The sequence below is a fragment of the Argopecten irradians genome, chromosome 2 (genome assembly GCF_041381155.1).
Source record: "Argopecten irradians isolate NY chromosome 2, Ai_NY, whole genome shotgun sequence".
Taxonomy (NCBI): Eukaryota; Metazoa; Mollusca; class Bivalvia; order Pectinida; family Pectinidae; genus Argopecten; species Argopecten irradians.
In genome coordinates this window covers 19,016,684-19,035,443 of record NC_091135.1, presented here as the reverse complement: position 1 = coordinate 19,035,443, position 18,760 = coordinate 19,016,684, and the positions used below count along the sequence as shown (strand labels likewise).

The window sequence follows — 18,760 nt, the reverse complement described above, 5'->3', positions numbered from 1 at the left end:
CCCAAACTTTTAATAGGACGTTAATTAATCAAACAAACAATTTGTCATTCAAAGCAGAAGTACAACGTCTCCCCGAAATCTAACATAAAATTTGTACATCTCGCTCAAACAACAAAATTATTAAGAAAACGCTCAAACAACAAAATTATTAAGAAAACGGATGTCCTTATGTGTAGTAACCGAATGGTTTGTATTTATTCTATTGCTTTTATTACACCAATCTGATTGAAATTCAGATCCTTATAACCACTCCGTTCAAAAGGATCTGTATTTTAATCAGATTGTTATTACACATACCTAATTGTAATTGGTTGATGAATGTAACGACTAGGTATACATGTATATGTTTTTCAGTTATCTTCAAAATATATTTTGTATGATTTATATAATTTACCTGCATTATCTTAGCTACATGAAAATGCTGAAAAATATTTCCTGAAATCGTCGATCTGTCTTCAAATAACATAGAAACATGAAAACACACAAGACGTGCCATTATTAACGTCAGATTGAACTCCTTCCTCGACACATGAAGAGTTCAGTTCAGTCAGCTCGATCTCTGCTGAAATTTCTTTTGGCGGAATTCATTATGAATTTACTCGTCGATTCATTTAATTTATAAAATATGAAACGATTCTGAACGTAAATACATAATATCATAGTTTATCCTGATGTTCTGAAGGATCTCGCATCTGCTAAATTATCATAGTTCAATGTAAAAACTGGTTATGTTTGCTTCATCATTGTTATGAATTTCAGATGACTTAGTTTAGGATCTGCAGAATTGCTTTCATATTTGTATTATATACATTAGACCTTTGTACCTTTTGTAGCATGTCAAAATTAAGAAGACAACACACAAATATACCGCAGTCTCCCAGAACACACTTAACGCATCATCTTGGAGGCCGTCCTTGCATGACGCTGGCTGTAAAAAGGACGTAAATTTAATCAAACAAACAAATTATAAAATATTATAAGCGTAAGAATAAGTTTTTCTATGATTTATTGAATCAATAAAAGAGCCTCTGCAATTTTCACTCTTTGCTGTTCTCATCAAGAAATTTATCATTCTCTGAATATCCAACTTTCACAATATCGGGTTCGGCATCGTAGGATTGGCCATAGTTACGTACGATGTACTTTGTTAAAAACAAACAAAATGTGTATATTATCAGGGCAGCAACAATTTCAATTAGAAACAGGTAACAATACCACACAGGGTCATTTTTCATCAACAGTCCAAGGATTACTGGGTTTGATGCACAACCTAATGTCGCTGTGACGAAAAACCCAGCCGATATCTTACCGGTCATTGGTGTTATAAACTCATTGGACCAACTTAATAACAAGGCAAACTGACACGATTTTGATAATCCATACAATGGACAAAGGAACCAGAGGGCGGTATCAAAATTAAATAATGATACAATTAAAAGTCCTACGATAGAGATAAACATGACTACAAAATTGATTCCTATGAAAAACAGGGTGTTAATCCATCTTTCGAATATAACTACCAATACTCGAGAAACGAGTATACATATAAACACCAACGACGTCAAAAAGGCTGACTCTTGCTTTGACCAATGAAAATGTTCCACACAATAAGTAGGAAGGAAAGCCGTATAAGCCTCGTCTATGCCACAGTAAAAGAAAAATAATGCATTCAGCAGTAAAAGCGCGCATAGCATAATAGGAGTGGGTAGAGTTCTAGTCTTTCGCTGTTTATTTCCTTTCTTTATTTGGCAAGTGCTTTCTGATTTATATAATGCATATGACGCCAAGAACATTAACGATGCAAACAGTGAAAGAGCAGCACTTATTGAAAACGGAATGTATATATCTGACTTTGATTCTGCAGATTGTGCAAGGAAGTCTGGAAACCTTTCTTCATTCGAAATATTTAAATTGGTTTGCATGGAACTGTTTCTTGCATCTTTTTGCTCGTGGCTAAATGAATTCGGCGTAAAGACTACATTGTGTGAACCATTGGTCGTGTAGTTAATCGAGTCTCCATGCATTGGGTCCATCAAAAACGGGGCTACCAACAACGGTGCTATTACACTTCCAACGGCGAAAATTAAATTCATTTTCAGAATCGCTTCACGTCCTCTTTTCTCCCATACTCGCAGCATTTCAGTATTACAACCTGCAGGAGAGAATAATAAGATATATATATTAACGGTATTACATTACATTAATCAACCGATATTTAATTAATTAGAAATAGCATATCTATCTTATAAGTTAGTTATTTTGTCGTGCTTTGGTTGATGTTTGCTACGGTGATTTGAAATTATTACTCTGTGTTAACTTGTAATGACGAGTAATAACACCAATTAGTTAGTATTGCATCTGCTGCTCAACAGCTGGTTTTTAGCCTGGAGTTTATCATTCTATGAGGAGGTATTTGGATTCAGTCTCAATACACAACAAAAATGTCAGTTTCTACTCTATGACCAAAAGATTCAGAATAAATGGTGCGCGACAGCTGGTTTCACCGTTGTACTTTTGTGTTACTTTTCAATGTGGATGTGTTTTTCTTCCTGTGGCTTTGGTAGTAAGCTTCACTGCGATTGACACACAACACGGACATAGCGCAGTCGTCCAAAGCACACAGACATGCAACACATTGCACACTGGGACCTATATGTGGCTTAGACACGTGATTGATCAAGGAAACGGATATCAAGTAAGGTAGCAGCAAGTACTCTCTCTCATTTTAATACTGGTTTGTATCTAACTATGCAGTATAGACACGTGTGTCATTTTTGTTTCATGGGAGGCAACTCGTATGTACTTACCAAACTGAAAGACAGAAATTTTGAAAAGATTTAACAGACTTAAGAAAGTCAATGTTAAAGATGCTCCACCGCTGACAAATGGTATTTTTCACTATTCAAAACAGGAGCAGAAGATTAAGTATTTTTCTTCTGTTACAAAAGTTACTTAATTTACACCATTACCGCCATTGAAAAATTTGAGCTTCTAATTTTACTTAAAGTTGAAAATATAAAAAATAATTAATTGCATCCCGAAAAAATTCCGTGGCACTATATCCTATATGGAATAAAGTACTGATTGCTCATGCACCAAAGGCAAAATAAATTATTTTGTATTTTTTTTGTGTTAATTAGACATATCTATATACGATTTAACACCAATTATTGTTCAAATGATGAATATCATTTATGCTCTGTCGGCGGTGGAGCATCTTTAAGATAAGCACTTAAAAATGTTCAGCGACCAATCCACTGCATACTGCATGTGCATTTTATGAAGATTTAAATTACATACCTTATTCGAAACGGCTTTTGATTTTAAATTAGACGTCTAGAATAATTTGGCAATTTTGTAGAATCCCAAAAGTTACTAGCTTGGCTCTGCAGGTAGGGCGTTAGAATTGTACCTGCTGCCCCCATTGCATGATCGTAAAAGGCGACTAAATTTAGGATCTTATCTTTTCTCTTCTGCCAAACTGACATTATATTTCCTAATGCCTCCCTTGGCACCGCCTCACTTTTGGCCTTGAGTAGAGCGTTCGCCCCTGTGAGGAAGGCTCTGGGTTCTGTCCCTTTGGCGAGACACACCAAAGTCTATAGAAATGATAGTTTCTGCTCTTGTTTAATAGCGCTCAGTATACAGGGAGTGGGACGACTGGTTCGCCCGTTGTCAGTATAATGTGACCGGGTGGGATGTGTTGCTTGGTGTCTTCGGCGGCATGCTTCAGTGATATAGCACTATAAAAAGGGCAACAATTCCACTATACAAGAAGACACCGCATACATGGGAGGCCGTCCTTACATGACCCTAGCTGTTAATAGGACGTAAATTAATCAACCAACAAACAAACAAGTTACTAGCTTACAGTTAATACTACATCTATAAAAATGTATCAGAAAGAACCAAAGACCGAATGATGCGGAACTATACGGCACGATACAAGTATCTGTAGCAGTGTGTAATTTTCAAAATCAAGGTTGAGCTTTAGTATAATTCTCACACTTAAAAGTTCAATCAGGCTGGACAACTTCAGAACAAACTTGAAACCGAAACTTGAAATGGAGCTGAGGTAAATCATATCGTTCCCTCCAAGAAGGTAAAGAACTCGTGGCAATGGAAAACGGCTATTGCAACTTTATATGTTTTATCAAGTAATATAAAGGATATAGTAGTCCTGTATATACAATGACCTAGAAAGTGACAGGTAATGGTCAACACATACTGCACTGTTGGGTCATTCTAAATTACACATGTCTTGCACCTCTGGCGTTTTATGCAAATAAGATAGGCAAGTGTTAAGATACTACTGCAGCACGTGTGTCTGTTTGCAATATTGTATTCTACTACATGATTGGTTAAACCTAACGTCATAGCAACAGCAAAATAATTTAAGAACCCTAGTGTTAATTAAGTTTTTGGACACAAACTCACAACTGCGTGGGAAATCGAAGTAGGGTGGGTGTCTATTTCCTCGTAGCGGAGTTGCTATCCTTGGTCTATAGAGTTAACCAGTAGCCAGGGTTAAAACAAAAAACCGTTATACTTTTTACAGCAACTTTTATATAATAATCTGCAAGTGCCTGCGATACAATCATATCGGGTCCAATCCAGTATCTAGACTTACCAGTGTCAAGAACTCCTTGTAGAATTCCTATCAATATATAACCGCTAAGCATTGCCTCAAAAATTGAACACCAAGGAATAGCAGCTATCACGAGAGACCAAATAAACAAACATGCGCTAAACATCAATTTCCGGTCAACTCGGTCATGCAGTAGTCCTTCCAGCACAGAGCCCATGGAATAGCCAATGAATAATGACGTTAGAATCCAAGATCCTTGCTCCAATCCAGTGTTACTGATGATCCTTAAGTCGATGTAGGCTGGACCGAATTGACCTTTTCCATAACCCTGTAACAGAATGCGAGAAACATGGTCTTAAGTTGTTCAATTGGTTTGATTTGTTGTATTATATTAACGTCCTATTAACAGCCAAGGTAATGTAAGAACGGTCTCCCTTGTATGTGGTGTCTTGGCTGGGTGGAATGCGGGGTACGTTTATATGTATGTAGTGGCGTCTTACTATAATTACGCTAAAGACTTTTTAGCTAAAAAAAATCTCCTCGCGTATGATTTTGTGACCCAGTTACAAAAGGTTAACATTAATACTTAATGTGAAAGTAAAGATGTCACGAAATGTTATACACACAAATGTTCCTTTCTTGGTTGGTTTTTAGTGGCAATGGAACATGGTAACTTGTAACAATACGTGTACTCCTCTACTCACTCTAAACGCAATCACAATCCAGCATTTGTTAAGGAGAATTTATCACCACAAAAAACCTAAGAGGACCGGTATGCTTTTAACAAAGAAAGCATAGCTGATCTTTACAACAGATTGGCTAAAATCCCCAACATTGATACATTTCTGAATGCTTCGAGGCTATTTATGAAGAAAAATCTGCAAATTTGGTTAAATTTGAAACGTTATATCTGTATATAATATATATAAGTAGCAGTGATATGTTCATTTTTGCAGGCAAATATGGCGTTAATTTTATGGGAGACAAATAGTGCCTAATTTGTTCATACTGACGTACTGCCAATCCACTTATCGTGTAGCATTCAGGGGAGGCATTTCTTTCATTGTTTGAAAAATGTATCTTGCGTTGTCGTTGTTTTACCATTAAGACATACCATTGTGAACACTTTCAGTTTGATAAATGTCACTAATTCCAGCACTATGCCTACTTCAGCATTGACGAGCTTCAAAAATAGAATCAATTAATTTTCATCCGGTTCATTACTCTATTGAATGTTCTTGTATAAATAACGCATTAATTGTATACATAATATTTTGTAACTTTAATTATCGATACACGATCTGAATAAGGATAACCATTACCGGACTCCAAAACAATAAAAAAAAAAATTCGTTGCTCTTCTCTGCACTTCCTGTTTCGTATCGTCATGCTTTAATTTAAATGGGCACTACACATTTTGCTCTAATTAGCGTTTTATGTAACAATGCGAAATTTGGTTCGTTTAGAAATTAAAAGAGGACCGCCTTGTTTTCAGTCTCCTAAAACACACACTTCACATAAACAAAACACCACACACACTGGAGGCCGTCCTTATATAACCCTGGCTGTTATAGCACATAAAGAATGTACATCTAATTAACCAAACCAAGCCTTGTCTTAAATTTCATAGGTTTGCATTTTTTTATCACACACCAAAAATTCTGGATGAAAATACCGAATGTTACGATTTTTTGACGATAAAAATGATTACTGATTAGTAAACTGTAATTGTAAAATGGTTCATACTTACAATCATGAAACATGAAAAACAAAGACAGGCGGAGTAGAGCATCTTATGTTGAAAATTAATATCCGATCGAAATTTACGGCCGGTTTTGCTGAAAGATCTAGCCCATTCACAACATTTTCCATTATTTGATATGTTGTCTACCACATCAACGTTCATGTTTTGTTCATTATCTCGATTAACGGCCGGAATAGTTCCATCTTTCTTTGTTGGCTGTTCCATTATTTGTATTCCCTAGACAATGCAATGTTAAGCTACATACACACAAACAGTTGCGATTCAACAATTTTACAAAGCTGGACAATTAATCTCATCATTTTTCGTCTATTTATACCATGCTATAGTTGCACAACTGTTATATCACGTTTACAATACGGTTATCATTGTAACCTTGGCTAAGTGGTCGGTTAGATAAAGGATTGTACCATTCTGTCAAGGCAGATACATGTATGGATGTCTCGTGCGTGCTAGGCTGTCTGTTTAAAAGATTGTACACGTATTTGTCAAAAACGAAAGTTAAAAGCTCTATTTTGATACCAAACTGAAATGTTTGGCGATATATCCGATTGAATTCTTACCTTTAGACAAAGGCAAATTTTCAATTGTACGATTTTTTCTATTATAGTTCGAAGACACTGGACAGAATAACAGACGAAATTTTCTGAGAATATCACTAAATAGTAGAATAACAGCTAAGTGTTCAGTGAACAATGGCAAACAAGATAAATATTAATCCGTATTTATGATTATACGTAAAATGTGACACTAAGACTGCCCAGCAGGTAAAGCATTTTTGGTTTTGACTCCCTCTTTATTTTAAGCTAAATTCAAATATTTTTATGTAACTATTGTCTATAGTAAGATCGCCAGAACATTTGGACTACTTTGGGTTATTCTTCAACAAAGAAGCAAAGTACAACCACTTGCTACATTTGGGGAGTATGGTAACTCAATGATTGGACGTAGTTTCCTATCTTTTTGTCCTAATTTATCGATGTATATATGATAGTTTATGATAGTTACGGGTATCACGAGTGGACATATATCAACTTGCTTCCTAAACCGCATGCATGCCGAATGCACGCACAGAACATCGGTCATACAGCGGTCGTTGACCAGAGCTTGGCGACGCGAACAAGGCCTTTTGATATTTACGTCCATATATGTAGTAAGTAGATTTGTGAAGAGTTATAATTTTGTCAGTGAATTAAAACGAAGACGTATACAGGAATAATCAGCTGTTTTGTAATTATAATGTGGCTAGTACAAGACTTGATCGAGAGAAATTCAACGAGTTAACACCATCGTGTATCCTGGTTATTATCCTACGAGGGCCATATCAGTCACAATGACCACGTGGATATCACGATATCGCATAAAGGCGGAGGTATGTAGCATTTTCCTCGCTTTATTCGATAGATTAAATTTCTGATATAGTCCACTGTGACATCACACTTTCATCACAATAAGCAGGTTTGTTTTTAAATACTGAGAAATCAGTATATTTCATAAGAATATGATTTTCGTAGCTTTTATTTTAGACCAAAATCAATTTTGTATACATTGTTCTTAAACATCATAAATAGTGTTTAAAGTTTCAAGTTAATTTATTTATATCAATCATTATTAAATCCTCATCATCAACAGTTATATTGCGTACATAACATAGAATATCGACATTCAAGAGGTTGATAGTCGCAATCAAGGTCACGGGCCTAACACTTGTACACATTACAGCCGTAATCGATGCATACAGATAAAATTATTGTATAAAGTACTGTTTACTAATATGTATCCAAGGTTAGAGATATGATATGAAGAGTGCATAACCTTCTAAAAGCGGAAAACACTATCAATTATATCAATGAGAACATTCGAAAGTACACATACTTTAAAATCCTCGCGATAAAATAGAATATACAGATGTCAAACACACGCACTTCACTCACGTAACACACCGCATACATGGAAGGCCTCCTTAAATAACCTCAGCTGGTAAAGGACGCTAATCTAATCAATCAAAGCAAAGATATTGAATGATTGACCACTCTGGGTTCATACCCCGGCCTGTCTGTATATTGTAACATGTAGGAGTATTTTGTGCGGTGTCATTGATAGACAAGAGTGTCAACTGCTTTTTAATAGACCAAGATGTGTCATGGCCAGGGGACAGAACCTAGAGCCACCCTACAGAGTCGAACGCATACTTCAAGGCCAAAAGCGAAGTGGTGTCAAGGACAAACTTGACGATAGGTACAGAGTTAGGTTTGGTTATAACATTCATGGTCATTAACAGGTATTCCCATGTATGTAGTGTGTTAACTTGTGGTGTGTGTCAATGTTTCAGAGAGAGCATGATAAGCTTTTAATAATATTTTTTTTTTAGATTTGCCGTCCTTTTAACAGCCATTTAATGAAGTCATATTTTACAACAAAGCAACTTTAGCTCAGTAGAGCTATTCTGAGTTGTAACAAATAAATAACAATAAAAGAAACATATACAGAGGTATATCACATGAGGTAGCATGCATCACAGAATAAAGTCTTATTCGGAAGTAAGATGTGTAAAATAATGTCCGCTGAAAGTGACTATTAAACGTAGCTGAGCTCTTAATGCATTTAACTTCGATACTAACTTTTAAGAAAATCGGTTTACATTTGTTACAATTATTACAATTATTGCACAGTGAATGACAGAAAATGACGTTTTTAGTACATCAAAGGGCCATAACTCCACTACATAATGGCAATCGAACTTAAGGCATTTGACCTTGTGACCAAGTTTGAAGAAAATCGGTTAATATTTCTTAGATTAATTGCAGGGAAATGGCAGAAAATGACTTTTTTTTTACTAAATTAAAGGGCCATAACTCTGTTAAATAAGGTCCGTCGCTAATGGCGATCAAACTTGACCAAGCCCTTAAGACATTTAACTTTGTTACCAAGTTTGAAAAAATTGGTTGTTATTTATTACGGTTATTGTACGGAAGTGGCATAAACTGACTTTTTTTATTTAAGCAAAGGGCCATAACTCCGATGAATAAGGTCTGTTGAAAGTCGCATTCGAACTTGGCCGAACCCTTAAGGTATTTAACCTTGTTACTAAGTTTGAAGAGAATCGGTTTACATTTGTTACGCTAATTGCACGGAAATGACAGAAAATGACGTTTTTAGTAATTCAAAGGGCCATAACTGCGCTAAATAAGGTCCATCGATAGTCGCGTTCGAACTTGGCCGAGCCCTTAAGGCATTTAACCTTGTCACCAAACTTGAAGAAAATCGGTTTACATTTGTTACAGTTATTGCAAGGAAACGAAGTGTGACAGACGGACGGACAGACAAACCCAAATTAATATCCCTCGTTTCAGAAAAAGCGGGGGATAATAAAAAGATTACGATTCATAATTGTAAACATAGCTGGGTTTCGCAAAACGTTCCAGATGAATTCGGAGAATGAATCAATTTAACCAAGTTTTTAAACGGGTTTCCCATTTTCTTCGAACAAATTTATTTCCTAAATTGTAATCAATAGAGATTAATCGAATCACAATCTTGTTGAATACTCATCATTCTCACCCTCTTTCATTTTAAAAACTCCACCATATTGACGGGTTATATATTTAGTTACAATTAGTCCTATAACGTAGAGGAAGACTAATACTGCACCTTCGATAGCAAAAAGATATCCAAACCAAATGGTAGCAACTTGTTTCATTAGGTAACCGAGTAGTAATGGATTTAATGAACTTCCCACCATTGCGGAAATAAAAAATGCTGACGAAATTTCTCCTGTCATCGGTGTTAGGTATTCATTAGTCCAACTAAACAATAGGGCAAACAATACGGCTTTTCCATATCCAAATAAAGGTACGAATATCCACACACCTGTTTCATATGTATGAAGTGAAATGACCAGGAAACCTAACAAAGCGATGAACATTGCAAAGCCGTGAATGCCTACACACACTAACGTATTCAACCATTTAGAAATAACGAGATACACTAATCTTGTGAACAAGTTGGAAATAAATAAAAGTGACGTAACTAAGGCTCCACTAGAACTTGTCCAGTTAAAGAATGTGACACAGAATGTTGATAAATAGGCAATAAAAGCTTCGTCTATGGCGTTGAATGTAAATAAACTTGCCGCTATAACCAATAAAGAGATAATTTTCATACGTTGAGGTAAAGGTCTCACAAGTTTCTTTTTTGTTGAATCGTCCATGGATTTGAGTTCGCCTTTTCCACTTGCGGTTTCTGGCATAAACATATTCAAAAGCATAAATGTCAACGCCGTTGTAAAAGATACAATCGCAGTTAAGGAAAATGCTATAAATAATTTAGTTACTGGATATGATTCTTCTACATGGATAAGTTTAGAAATATTCCTTTCAAACTCAAGATACAAAGACCCATTTTCTGGCACAGATGTGTTGTCGTGGTATACCATGTGATGAATTCCTTGAAGATTAATATACGCAGTATCACTACCATTTGTTTGAATATCCGACATGGTGGTGTTAATTTTGTGACGTTTGGCTAGAAATGGTGCAGTCGCTAATGGTGATATGACACTTCCAACAGATAATGCAAAGTTCATTCCTAATATCGCTGTTCTTCCTCCTTTAGTTCCCCATATCCTTAAAATTTCCGCATTGCCGCCTGAAAATAAAAATAATATGTATATGATACAAATTATACTTATAATGTGTGGATTTAAATCCAATCCATGAGAGAACAGCATCAGAAAATAAACAGTGAAGGGGAGGCAACTCTATATGAAATGTTCTTATGTTTCCATTGAGGACCCTGCGATTGAAAAAAAAGCTTTTGTTGCTATATTTTATGTCTTTTACATCATGCATTATTTTGTAAGCGTTTTAAAACACAGAAAAAAATTACTTATTTATTTATGCATATAATTATTTAATATTTATATGAAGTGAATTAATATTCAGTGCATGTAGCATTAAGACAAGAATTATGCCCACGTTCACCTTTACCCATAGCTTAACTTTTATTTTTATAGACAGGTTTGGTTGGCAGACCATGCAAGGACGTGACATGCATGGGAGCTCAGTTTGAAACACGTACACCTGAGTATGAAGAATAGTGGTAATATGTTGAAACCCCTTTAACAACCCAACCGTCATGGCCCCTAATTACCTCGGCGTTAATAAATTATACCATTATGTTCCCACAAAGTTAACAGAGTTGTAAACTATTTCTTTCATGTAATTTATTTTTCACTCGTATATATATATATATATATAGAAAAATAAAAAAATGAAACACGTTGTTAGTTTAGCATAGTTTAGTCATGCTAAACTAACAACGTGTTTCATTTTTTTATTTTTCTATATGTTTACCGGACACTGAGAATTTAATGTTATTCAATATATATATATATATATACAAGTTTGTCCTATACTGTATATAGGTAGAGTAATTGAATTGACCATGTTGTCCCCATTCATGATCATAAATTTGGAATATATCTTTACTCTTGTCATTCCAACTAAATGGCTTGTTCTTGCTAACGTCTGTCTCCCTTGACACCGAGTCACATTTTGGCCTAGAATTGAGCGTTCGCCCATGTGACGAATGTTCCGGGTTATGTCCCATGGCCGATAGACACCCTATAGTTTAGAACTCAGCATTATATCAACATAAGGGAGCGGGACGTCTCGTCTGGGTGTCCCGTTATCAGTTATTTTATTAACATTTCACCGATTCCGAGGGACCCTACTGTACTGCAGGTAAAGGAATGGATTATTGTTTATCCGTGCCCTAGATTACATACAGAGGTTACAGTTATCAGTCAGATTTAAAATCGGCCACTGACCTTTATATATAGCCCATGATTACACAAGATAATCATACTAAAATATATATGGAAATATGACCTATTCAATCTTGTCATATAATCTGGGGTGAAGTTGAAGGATATGTATATAGTATATCATAGATCATCTATACGGTTATGCTTAATTGGTACAATTAAGCGAAAAACGGATTCTGTTAGTGCATTTATGAAGTCAAGCATTGATAACAATTGCTACGCTGACGACATATAGAAATTGAAATTAGAACAAAGACGTCTGGTGTGAAAAGTGCTGATATATAATTACTGTCAAAATATGTACGTTTATGGTATTTTAGGAAGATATGGAATTCTGTACCTTATAAACGTTTTCGCAATTATGCATTTATATTTATTACGTTTTAATTTAACTAGTATATTTCAAACATATCGTTTACAATAACATTTAATCATTTGATGATTAAGGAGTGAAAATATAACGGAAATACGCTTTCATAATGTGCGAAATATTTTTGCTATATCCACCAAATTCAAAATTGGGACTAGATGTATATTTAATAAAGAAGGTAACGTACACAGGTCCTGAGAAAAAAACCAGTAATGCAGACAATATGGACAGTAAATGACACTTACTTCTAAGGTTAAATGGAATTTAAAAGAAATTTTAGTAAATACACATGTTCAATATGTTGATACTCATAGTTGAAACAAATTCATTTTGTCAACGTCTGTTTCGCAAGGCACTATTGCCTTTGTTAAAACAACCTATTTATCCTTTGAAATATTTTCTTTGAAATATCATTCGTTGCAAATGTGAAGCAATTTCTTTAAAATTGTAGGTAAATTATTGATTATCTCACCTGGATCTAGCACCCCTTCCATAGCTCCTTGCACAAAGTGAGCAGCTACCATAGCTTCAAACCGGAAACACCAAGGAATAACAGCAACCATGGCGGCAAGAATAGATAGACATGCACAGAAAAGTATTTTCCGATTGACCTTGTTGTACAGGAAGCCTTCTAGAACGGATCCAAACGTATACCCAATGTAGAAGGTTGTCACTATCCATGACCCTTTTTCTATATCCACATCACATATGAGTCGAAGATCAGGAAATGAGGGGCCAAACTGACCCTTTATCCAACCCTTCAAAGATAAAAAAAAAATATCTTATGATCTTATATTTTCACTTCCTCCTAACTGACTTCCTATTATCTCTCTTGACATCGCATCACGTTTGGCCTTCAGTTGAGCGTTCGACCATGTGAGGAATTTCTGTCCCTTGGCCTAGACACATTATAACATGTAAAAGTGGTAGTTTCTGCTCCCACTTAGTGTTCAGCATAAAAGAAGTGGAACGACTGGTTGGCCCATTGTCGGTATAATGTGATAGGGTGGAGTGTGCTGTCAGGTGTATCAAGCGGTATGCTTTTATAAAATATAATGGGCTAGAGTTTCTATTGCAAAGAGATGCAACCTCCCAAAATACACAAGTATTCACATAAACACATTTCAAACAGGGGCAGTCGTCCTAAATAGCCCCAGCTGTTGGTAGGACGTACATCAACTATCCACGCAATCGGAAACTTTTTACCGGTAACATTGACAAAGTCATTCGTTTTCCCCGATCCTTCGCGAGAAGCATATTAATAATAACAAACACTATTTGGTTGACATTTCGTGATAATTTAACAGAACCCAAAGCCTTCACATATGATCGACGATCAACTTAATTTCATAGCATATATGGTGTTTTGAGACAGGTAAAAAAGCATTTAGAAAAAAATAAGGTACTAAATTCAGTTTCTCAATATTTCAATGTGATAAGCATGCGCAAGCTAAATGATGGTTTAACTCTCACTTTGAAACCCAGATATAGTACAAAAGAAACGTGAACATAAATATTCACTGCGTCCAATTGTCACCGCACCAGAACATCACGTAGTGTCTAACAACTGTCTGTGCTTCAGTAAACTTTAAGCTGTTGTCACGAATGTTCTCTGTGGCTGTTAACTAACCTTTGCAGTGGGGCATTTGGTTAGGGATTTAAGTATCTCTCCATATTAAATTCATTGATCCAATTTCATTTTGAACTTTTGATATAGCAACAGAGCTGTTTATCACAATAATCTAATTAAGGGGTTCTCCTTGTGTGTGTGGAAATATTACGCGATATAAAATGTTAACATTACATCTAACCAATTGGAATTTAGCATTATGGCTAAATTGGAGATTTACCCTCATACTACTTACTCGATCACAAGTTTGATATCTTTTGGATTGCACTCTTAAATAGCATAACATAATGTTCTTACAATTTCTTATCAAGGTACTTAAACTTAAAATGATCAGCAGTCAATTAAACATAAACGGCCATAACGAACTGACCAGTCGTTGTTGGTTGTGGAAAAGTTTCAGCGGCCATTATTTAACAGACATTAAAGACATGTCTCACGATCTTGCAAGTTGGTAGAGGGTTAGCAAATAAAAACCATAACTAAACCATTAACAATAGCATTATTGCTCTAATATGTCGAACATCTGACACATTAAAGGACGTTAATTAATCAAACTAACAAAATGTTTGATTGATTCATAAACGTCCTATTAACAGCTATGGTCATGTAAGGACGGCCTCCCATGTATGCGGTGTATTGCGTGTATGTCGTGCGAGGTGCGTGTTTGGGGAGAGTGCGGTATATATTCATGTTGTGTCTTCTTGTATAGTGGAACTGTTTGCCCTTTTTAAAGTGCTATATCACTGAGCATGCCGCCGAAGACACCAAGCAACACACCCAACCCGGTCACATTATACTGACAACGGGCGAACCAGTCGTCCAACTTCCTATATGCTGAGCACTTAACAGGAGCAGTAACGACCACCTTTATAGACTTTGGTGTATCTCGGCCAGGGCACATAACCCAGAGCCTTCCTCACAGGGGCGAACGCTCAACTCAAGGCCAAAAGTGAGGCGGCGCCAAGGGAGGCATTAGTCAAATTACTTATCTCTGGATTCCCAGTCATGTGGGTATAAAGGGGAATGAACAGGCTGATAAAGCAGCTAAGACTGCTCTTCGCCTAGCACAAACAGATTTGAAACTACCATACACCGACATCAAACCTTCAATTCAGTCAGCCATCAAACACCATTGGCAACAAAGGTGGTCTACCGAAACAAACAATAAACTGTTTAAAATTCAACCTACACTTCATCCTAAACTGTCCAGTCGGAGAAACCGCAGAGAGGAAGTTGTACTCTCTCGGCTCCGAACTGGACACACATATTTTACACATTCCTATCTATTGAGAGGGGAGGATCCTCCTACATGCCATGCATGTGATTCTCCTCTCACAGTGGAGCATATTTTATTGCATTGTATTGATTTTAAACACATACGAGATAAATACTACGATATCTCCGACATGTACACTTTGTTTCATGCCGTGAGACATGATCGTATTTTTAATTATCTCAAAGAGATCGGTATTTTAAGCAAAATATGAACGTTTTTTCATCATACATCGTATCAACTCAACATTTCATCGTTTCATCAACATTGTGCATGAGTTTTCTCATGTGTTTTAGCCAAATTTATTTAACCCATGCAAACCTTCTTTTTTTATCAAATTAACGTTTACAATCTGTTTTAGTCCTTACTTGCTTTTTCTTACCCTGAACTTTTATCCTGATATTAATGCATGACTTGTAGTTTGGCCCTAAATGACCTTAGTTGTCGATGGGCCGTAAAACTCAAACAAACAAACAAACAAGGAAAGATAAAGTCAGTTAGGAAGAAGAGAAAAGATAAGATCCTTAATTTAGCTCGTACCACAGCGTTCCAAAATATCAAATCGTTCACAGTTAAGATCGCCCTTATATGACCTGGTAGTGATAGGACGTTAAGCAATTACTACACAACACAAACATGTTTACTGATAGCATTTCTGTGCGTGCTCCATTGAGATAACACTTTTTTATCACAAAGAGACACAATAAAGGCATCTAAAACATACAAACATCCACTCACGCAACACATCAGTATACAGGTGGGTGGGTCTTTAAATGACCATATTTGATATAAGAGCATTATTTTAAGTTTAATCAACCAATGCAACATATGTACATGTTGTGCGTTCGTCTCTGTGATGTAGGCTCTTGGTCCTGTCCTCTTGCCGAGAAGTCTATAAAAGTGGTAGTTTCTTCTCCTGCTTAGCGCTCAGCATAACGGAAGTGGGACGTTGTCAGTATAGTGTGACCGGGTGGGGTGTGTTGCATGGTGTCTCCGCCAGCATGCTTCAGTAATATAGGACTATTAAAAGGACAACAGTTCCACTATACAAAAACACGCACCTCGCACTTCACCCTCTACGCACCGCATACATGGGAGACCGTCTTTACATGACCTTGGCTGTTAATAGGACGTTAGTAAACAGTAACCAGCAGAGCATAGTTATTTAAACATTAAGTCAAGACATAACATGAGTTCGACTCACTATTAATTAGAAATCCCAACGGCATTACCTTATCTAAATACATGTTATCGTGTGGTTTGTACATGATTTTAATGTTTCGTCACTTGTATCGACCCCCCCCCCCCCCCAAAAAAAGAGAAAAGTATATAGTGTTGAAAGACATAAACTATGTTGTCAAGTTCACATAAATATTTACAATATTTAGATAGTCTGTTTTGGTATTGAAACAGCTGCTATATTCCGTACTGAAATAAAAAAAAATGGGCTTCTAACGATTTTTTTGCTGTTATACATTGATTTTATAATTTGCCTTCTTTGCATCCCATCAGCATTACCATGTCTTATAAATTCAACATCAAAGGTTTGTGGGTAACCTTCGTATTGTTCCGAAGGTTTACATAGCATAGTTTCAGTGCTGATTTTATAAGCCAGAAATAAACACAGTCATGTGGAAATACGCATGTACGCCGTGGATGTTTAATACATTGATACCGAAGCATTATAATGGCAATGTATGTATTTGAAATTGCTATAAAGTAATGGCATTTATTATCTATGTTATATGTGCAGTTCTTGGAAAAAATGACTACCATAGTCTACAATATGATGTAATTCAACTCGGTGGCCGAGTGGTTAAGATGTCTCGACATATTACCACAAGCCCTCTACCTCTGAGTCATGAACGAATCCCATGTGGGGCAGTTACCAGGTACTGACCACTGGTTGTTGGTTCTTCTCCGGGTTCTCCGGTTTTCCTCCATCAATATACCTGGCACGTCCTTAAATGACCCTTGCTGTTAAACTAATAAAACCAAAATTGTAATTCAACTTATCAATGTTTTGTAATTCATCTACGGAAATCTAGGAAAGTTGATATATATATAACAAATAAAACCTTTGTTGTATTTTATTTTATATACTTAACTTGTTTGCTGTCATGACCTTTCTTTCTTCAGCCTTTTTTCTTCCATATTTATATTTTCCAATTTTGAGTCGATTTATAACGATAGCGTATCTTTCATTACTTAGTGATATGAGTATTGAGAAATTGACAGATCCCAGCAGAGAGATTAAGATTTCAAGTTCACAGATTGTTAGCATATTAGCACGCTCTTCACTACGTCACTAAACTTGATAAACTACAAGGTCATAATAGGCTGACCGAAGACGTAGCTTAAAATGCAATAAATACGAAAAAAGGCAAGGATAAAATTAAATCATACTTACGATGACGAAAAAAGCAAAATATATACACGCACTATAATACACTTTTGCTTTGAATACTTTATCTGTCCCCAACCGTCGCCGGAATCTCTTCCACGCTCGAATGCATCGCCATTGGCTAGAGTCTATCTGGTCACTATCATTCTGGAGGCGTGGTGATGATGAAACTGTGTGGATGTCCCATTCATTTGTATTGATCTTGGGGACATTATGATTAAGCGCAGTCATAGTGTAACAATATATGAGTTACCAGCCACTATAGGTCCAGCCTACACAGATGTAAAGTCTCCGACAGGTATAAACTGTCTACCTGGTAGTTTGGCTCTGTCGTCTGCTTCAGTTTATAATGTTGAGCGCGGGAACAGCTGGCAATATACATGTGTGATAACATAAGTAAGATTGCATGGGCTCTTGTTTCTCTATATCATGACCACTCGAAACAGGGAAATGGCTAAGCATTGTTGGCTTTATAGTAAAGGAGATGTAAGTAAAATTAGCTGGCTACTGATTGCAGCACAGAAGCAGTCAAGCGTAGTTTACGTTAATAGTACTAACTGAAAATCAAGTTTGAACATCACACCTGATGAAGTAGTATAAGTCAGTTAAAATAATTGTTCAATTTAAAAACTTCTATGTCGTTCAGCATTCTGCTCTATGTTATCGTGTGAAATTCAATTACCTGCATAATAACCTCAATTGTACTACTGATGTCTAAACACGGTAGTATTTAAAGAATGTGTCAATTCAGCAAAGATAATAAAATCGAGAAGGATTTTTGTATATACAAATCGTGGTTTACGCTCCAGTAAGTCCTATACTAATACAAAGTCTGGACGTAAAATGATTGAATTATTTAGAATACGCCGTGTCAGATTAGTTTTTACAGTCCGATTCATCAATCAA

At 36.1% G+C, this 18,760-nt stretch overlaps 1 protein-coding gene and 1 pseudogene across 1 annotated transcript; both read right to left on the bottom strand.

Moving 5' to 3' along the window:
- Nucleotides 1–1,031: 1,031 nt before the first annotated feature.
- Nucleotides 1,032–6,557, bottom strand: LOC138316484 (sodium-dependent glucose transporter 1A-like). Its single transcript, XM_069258177.1, has 4 exons — nucleotides 6,480–6,557; nucleotides 5,703–5,771; nucleotides 4,631–4,916; nucleotides 1,032–2,152 (listed from the first exon to the last, which is right to left on the bottom strand). Exons 1-4 carry the CDS (start codon nucleotides 6,555–6,557, stop codon nucleotides 1,038–1,040), a joined length of 1,548 nt encoding a protein of 515 aa, XP_069114278.1. The 3' UTR covers nucleotides 1,032–1,037.
- Nucleotides 6,558–7,938: 1,381 nt separating this feature from the next.
- LOC138314718 (major facilitator superfamily domain-containing protein 4A-like) lies at nucleotides 7,939–18,180 on the bottom strand (annotated as a pseudogene).
- Between the last annotated feature and the right edge of the window lie 580 nt (nucleotides 18,181–18,760).

What these genes read in the sequence shown, in the direction of transcription:
- LOC138316484 (XM_069258177.1), bottom strand. Translation starts at nt 6,557, where the DNA reads ATGGAACAGCCAACAAAGAAAGATGGAACTATTCCGGCCGTTAATCGA. An exon ending in AAAACATGAACGTTGATGTG is followed by an intron (nt 5,772 to 6,479) that starts GTAGACAACATA and finishes CTATTTTTGAAG; the next exon opens with CTCGTCAATGCTGAAGTAGG. An exon ending in ACAAGGAGTTCTTGACACTG is followed by an intron (nt 2,153 to 4,630) that starts GTAAGTCTAGAT and finishes TCTCTCCTGCAG; the next exon opens with GTTGTAATACTGAAATGCTG.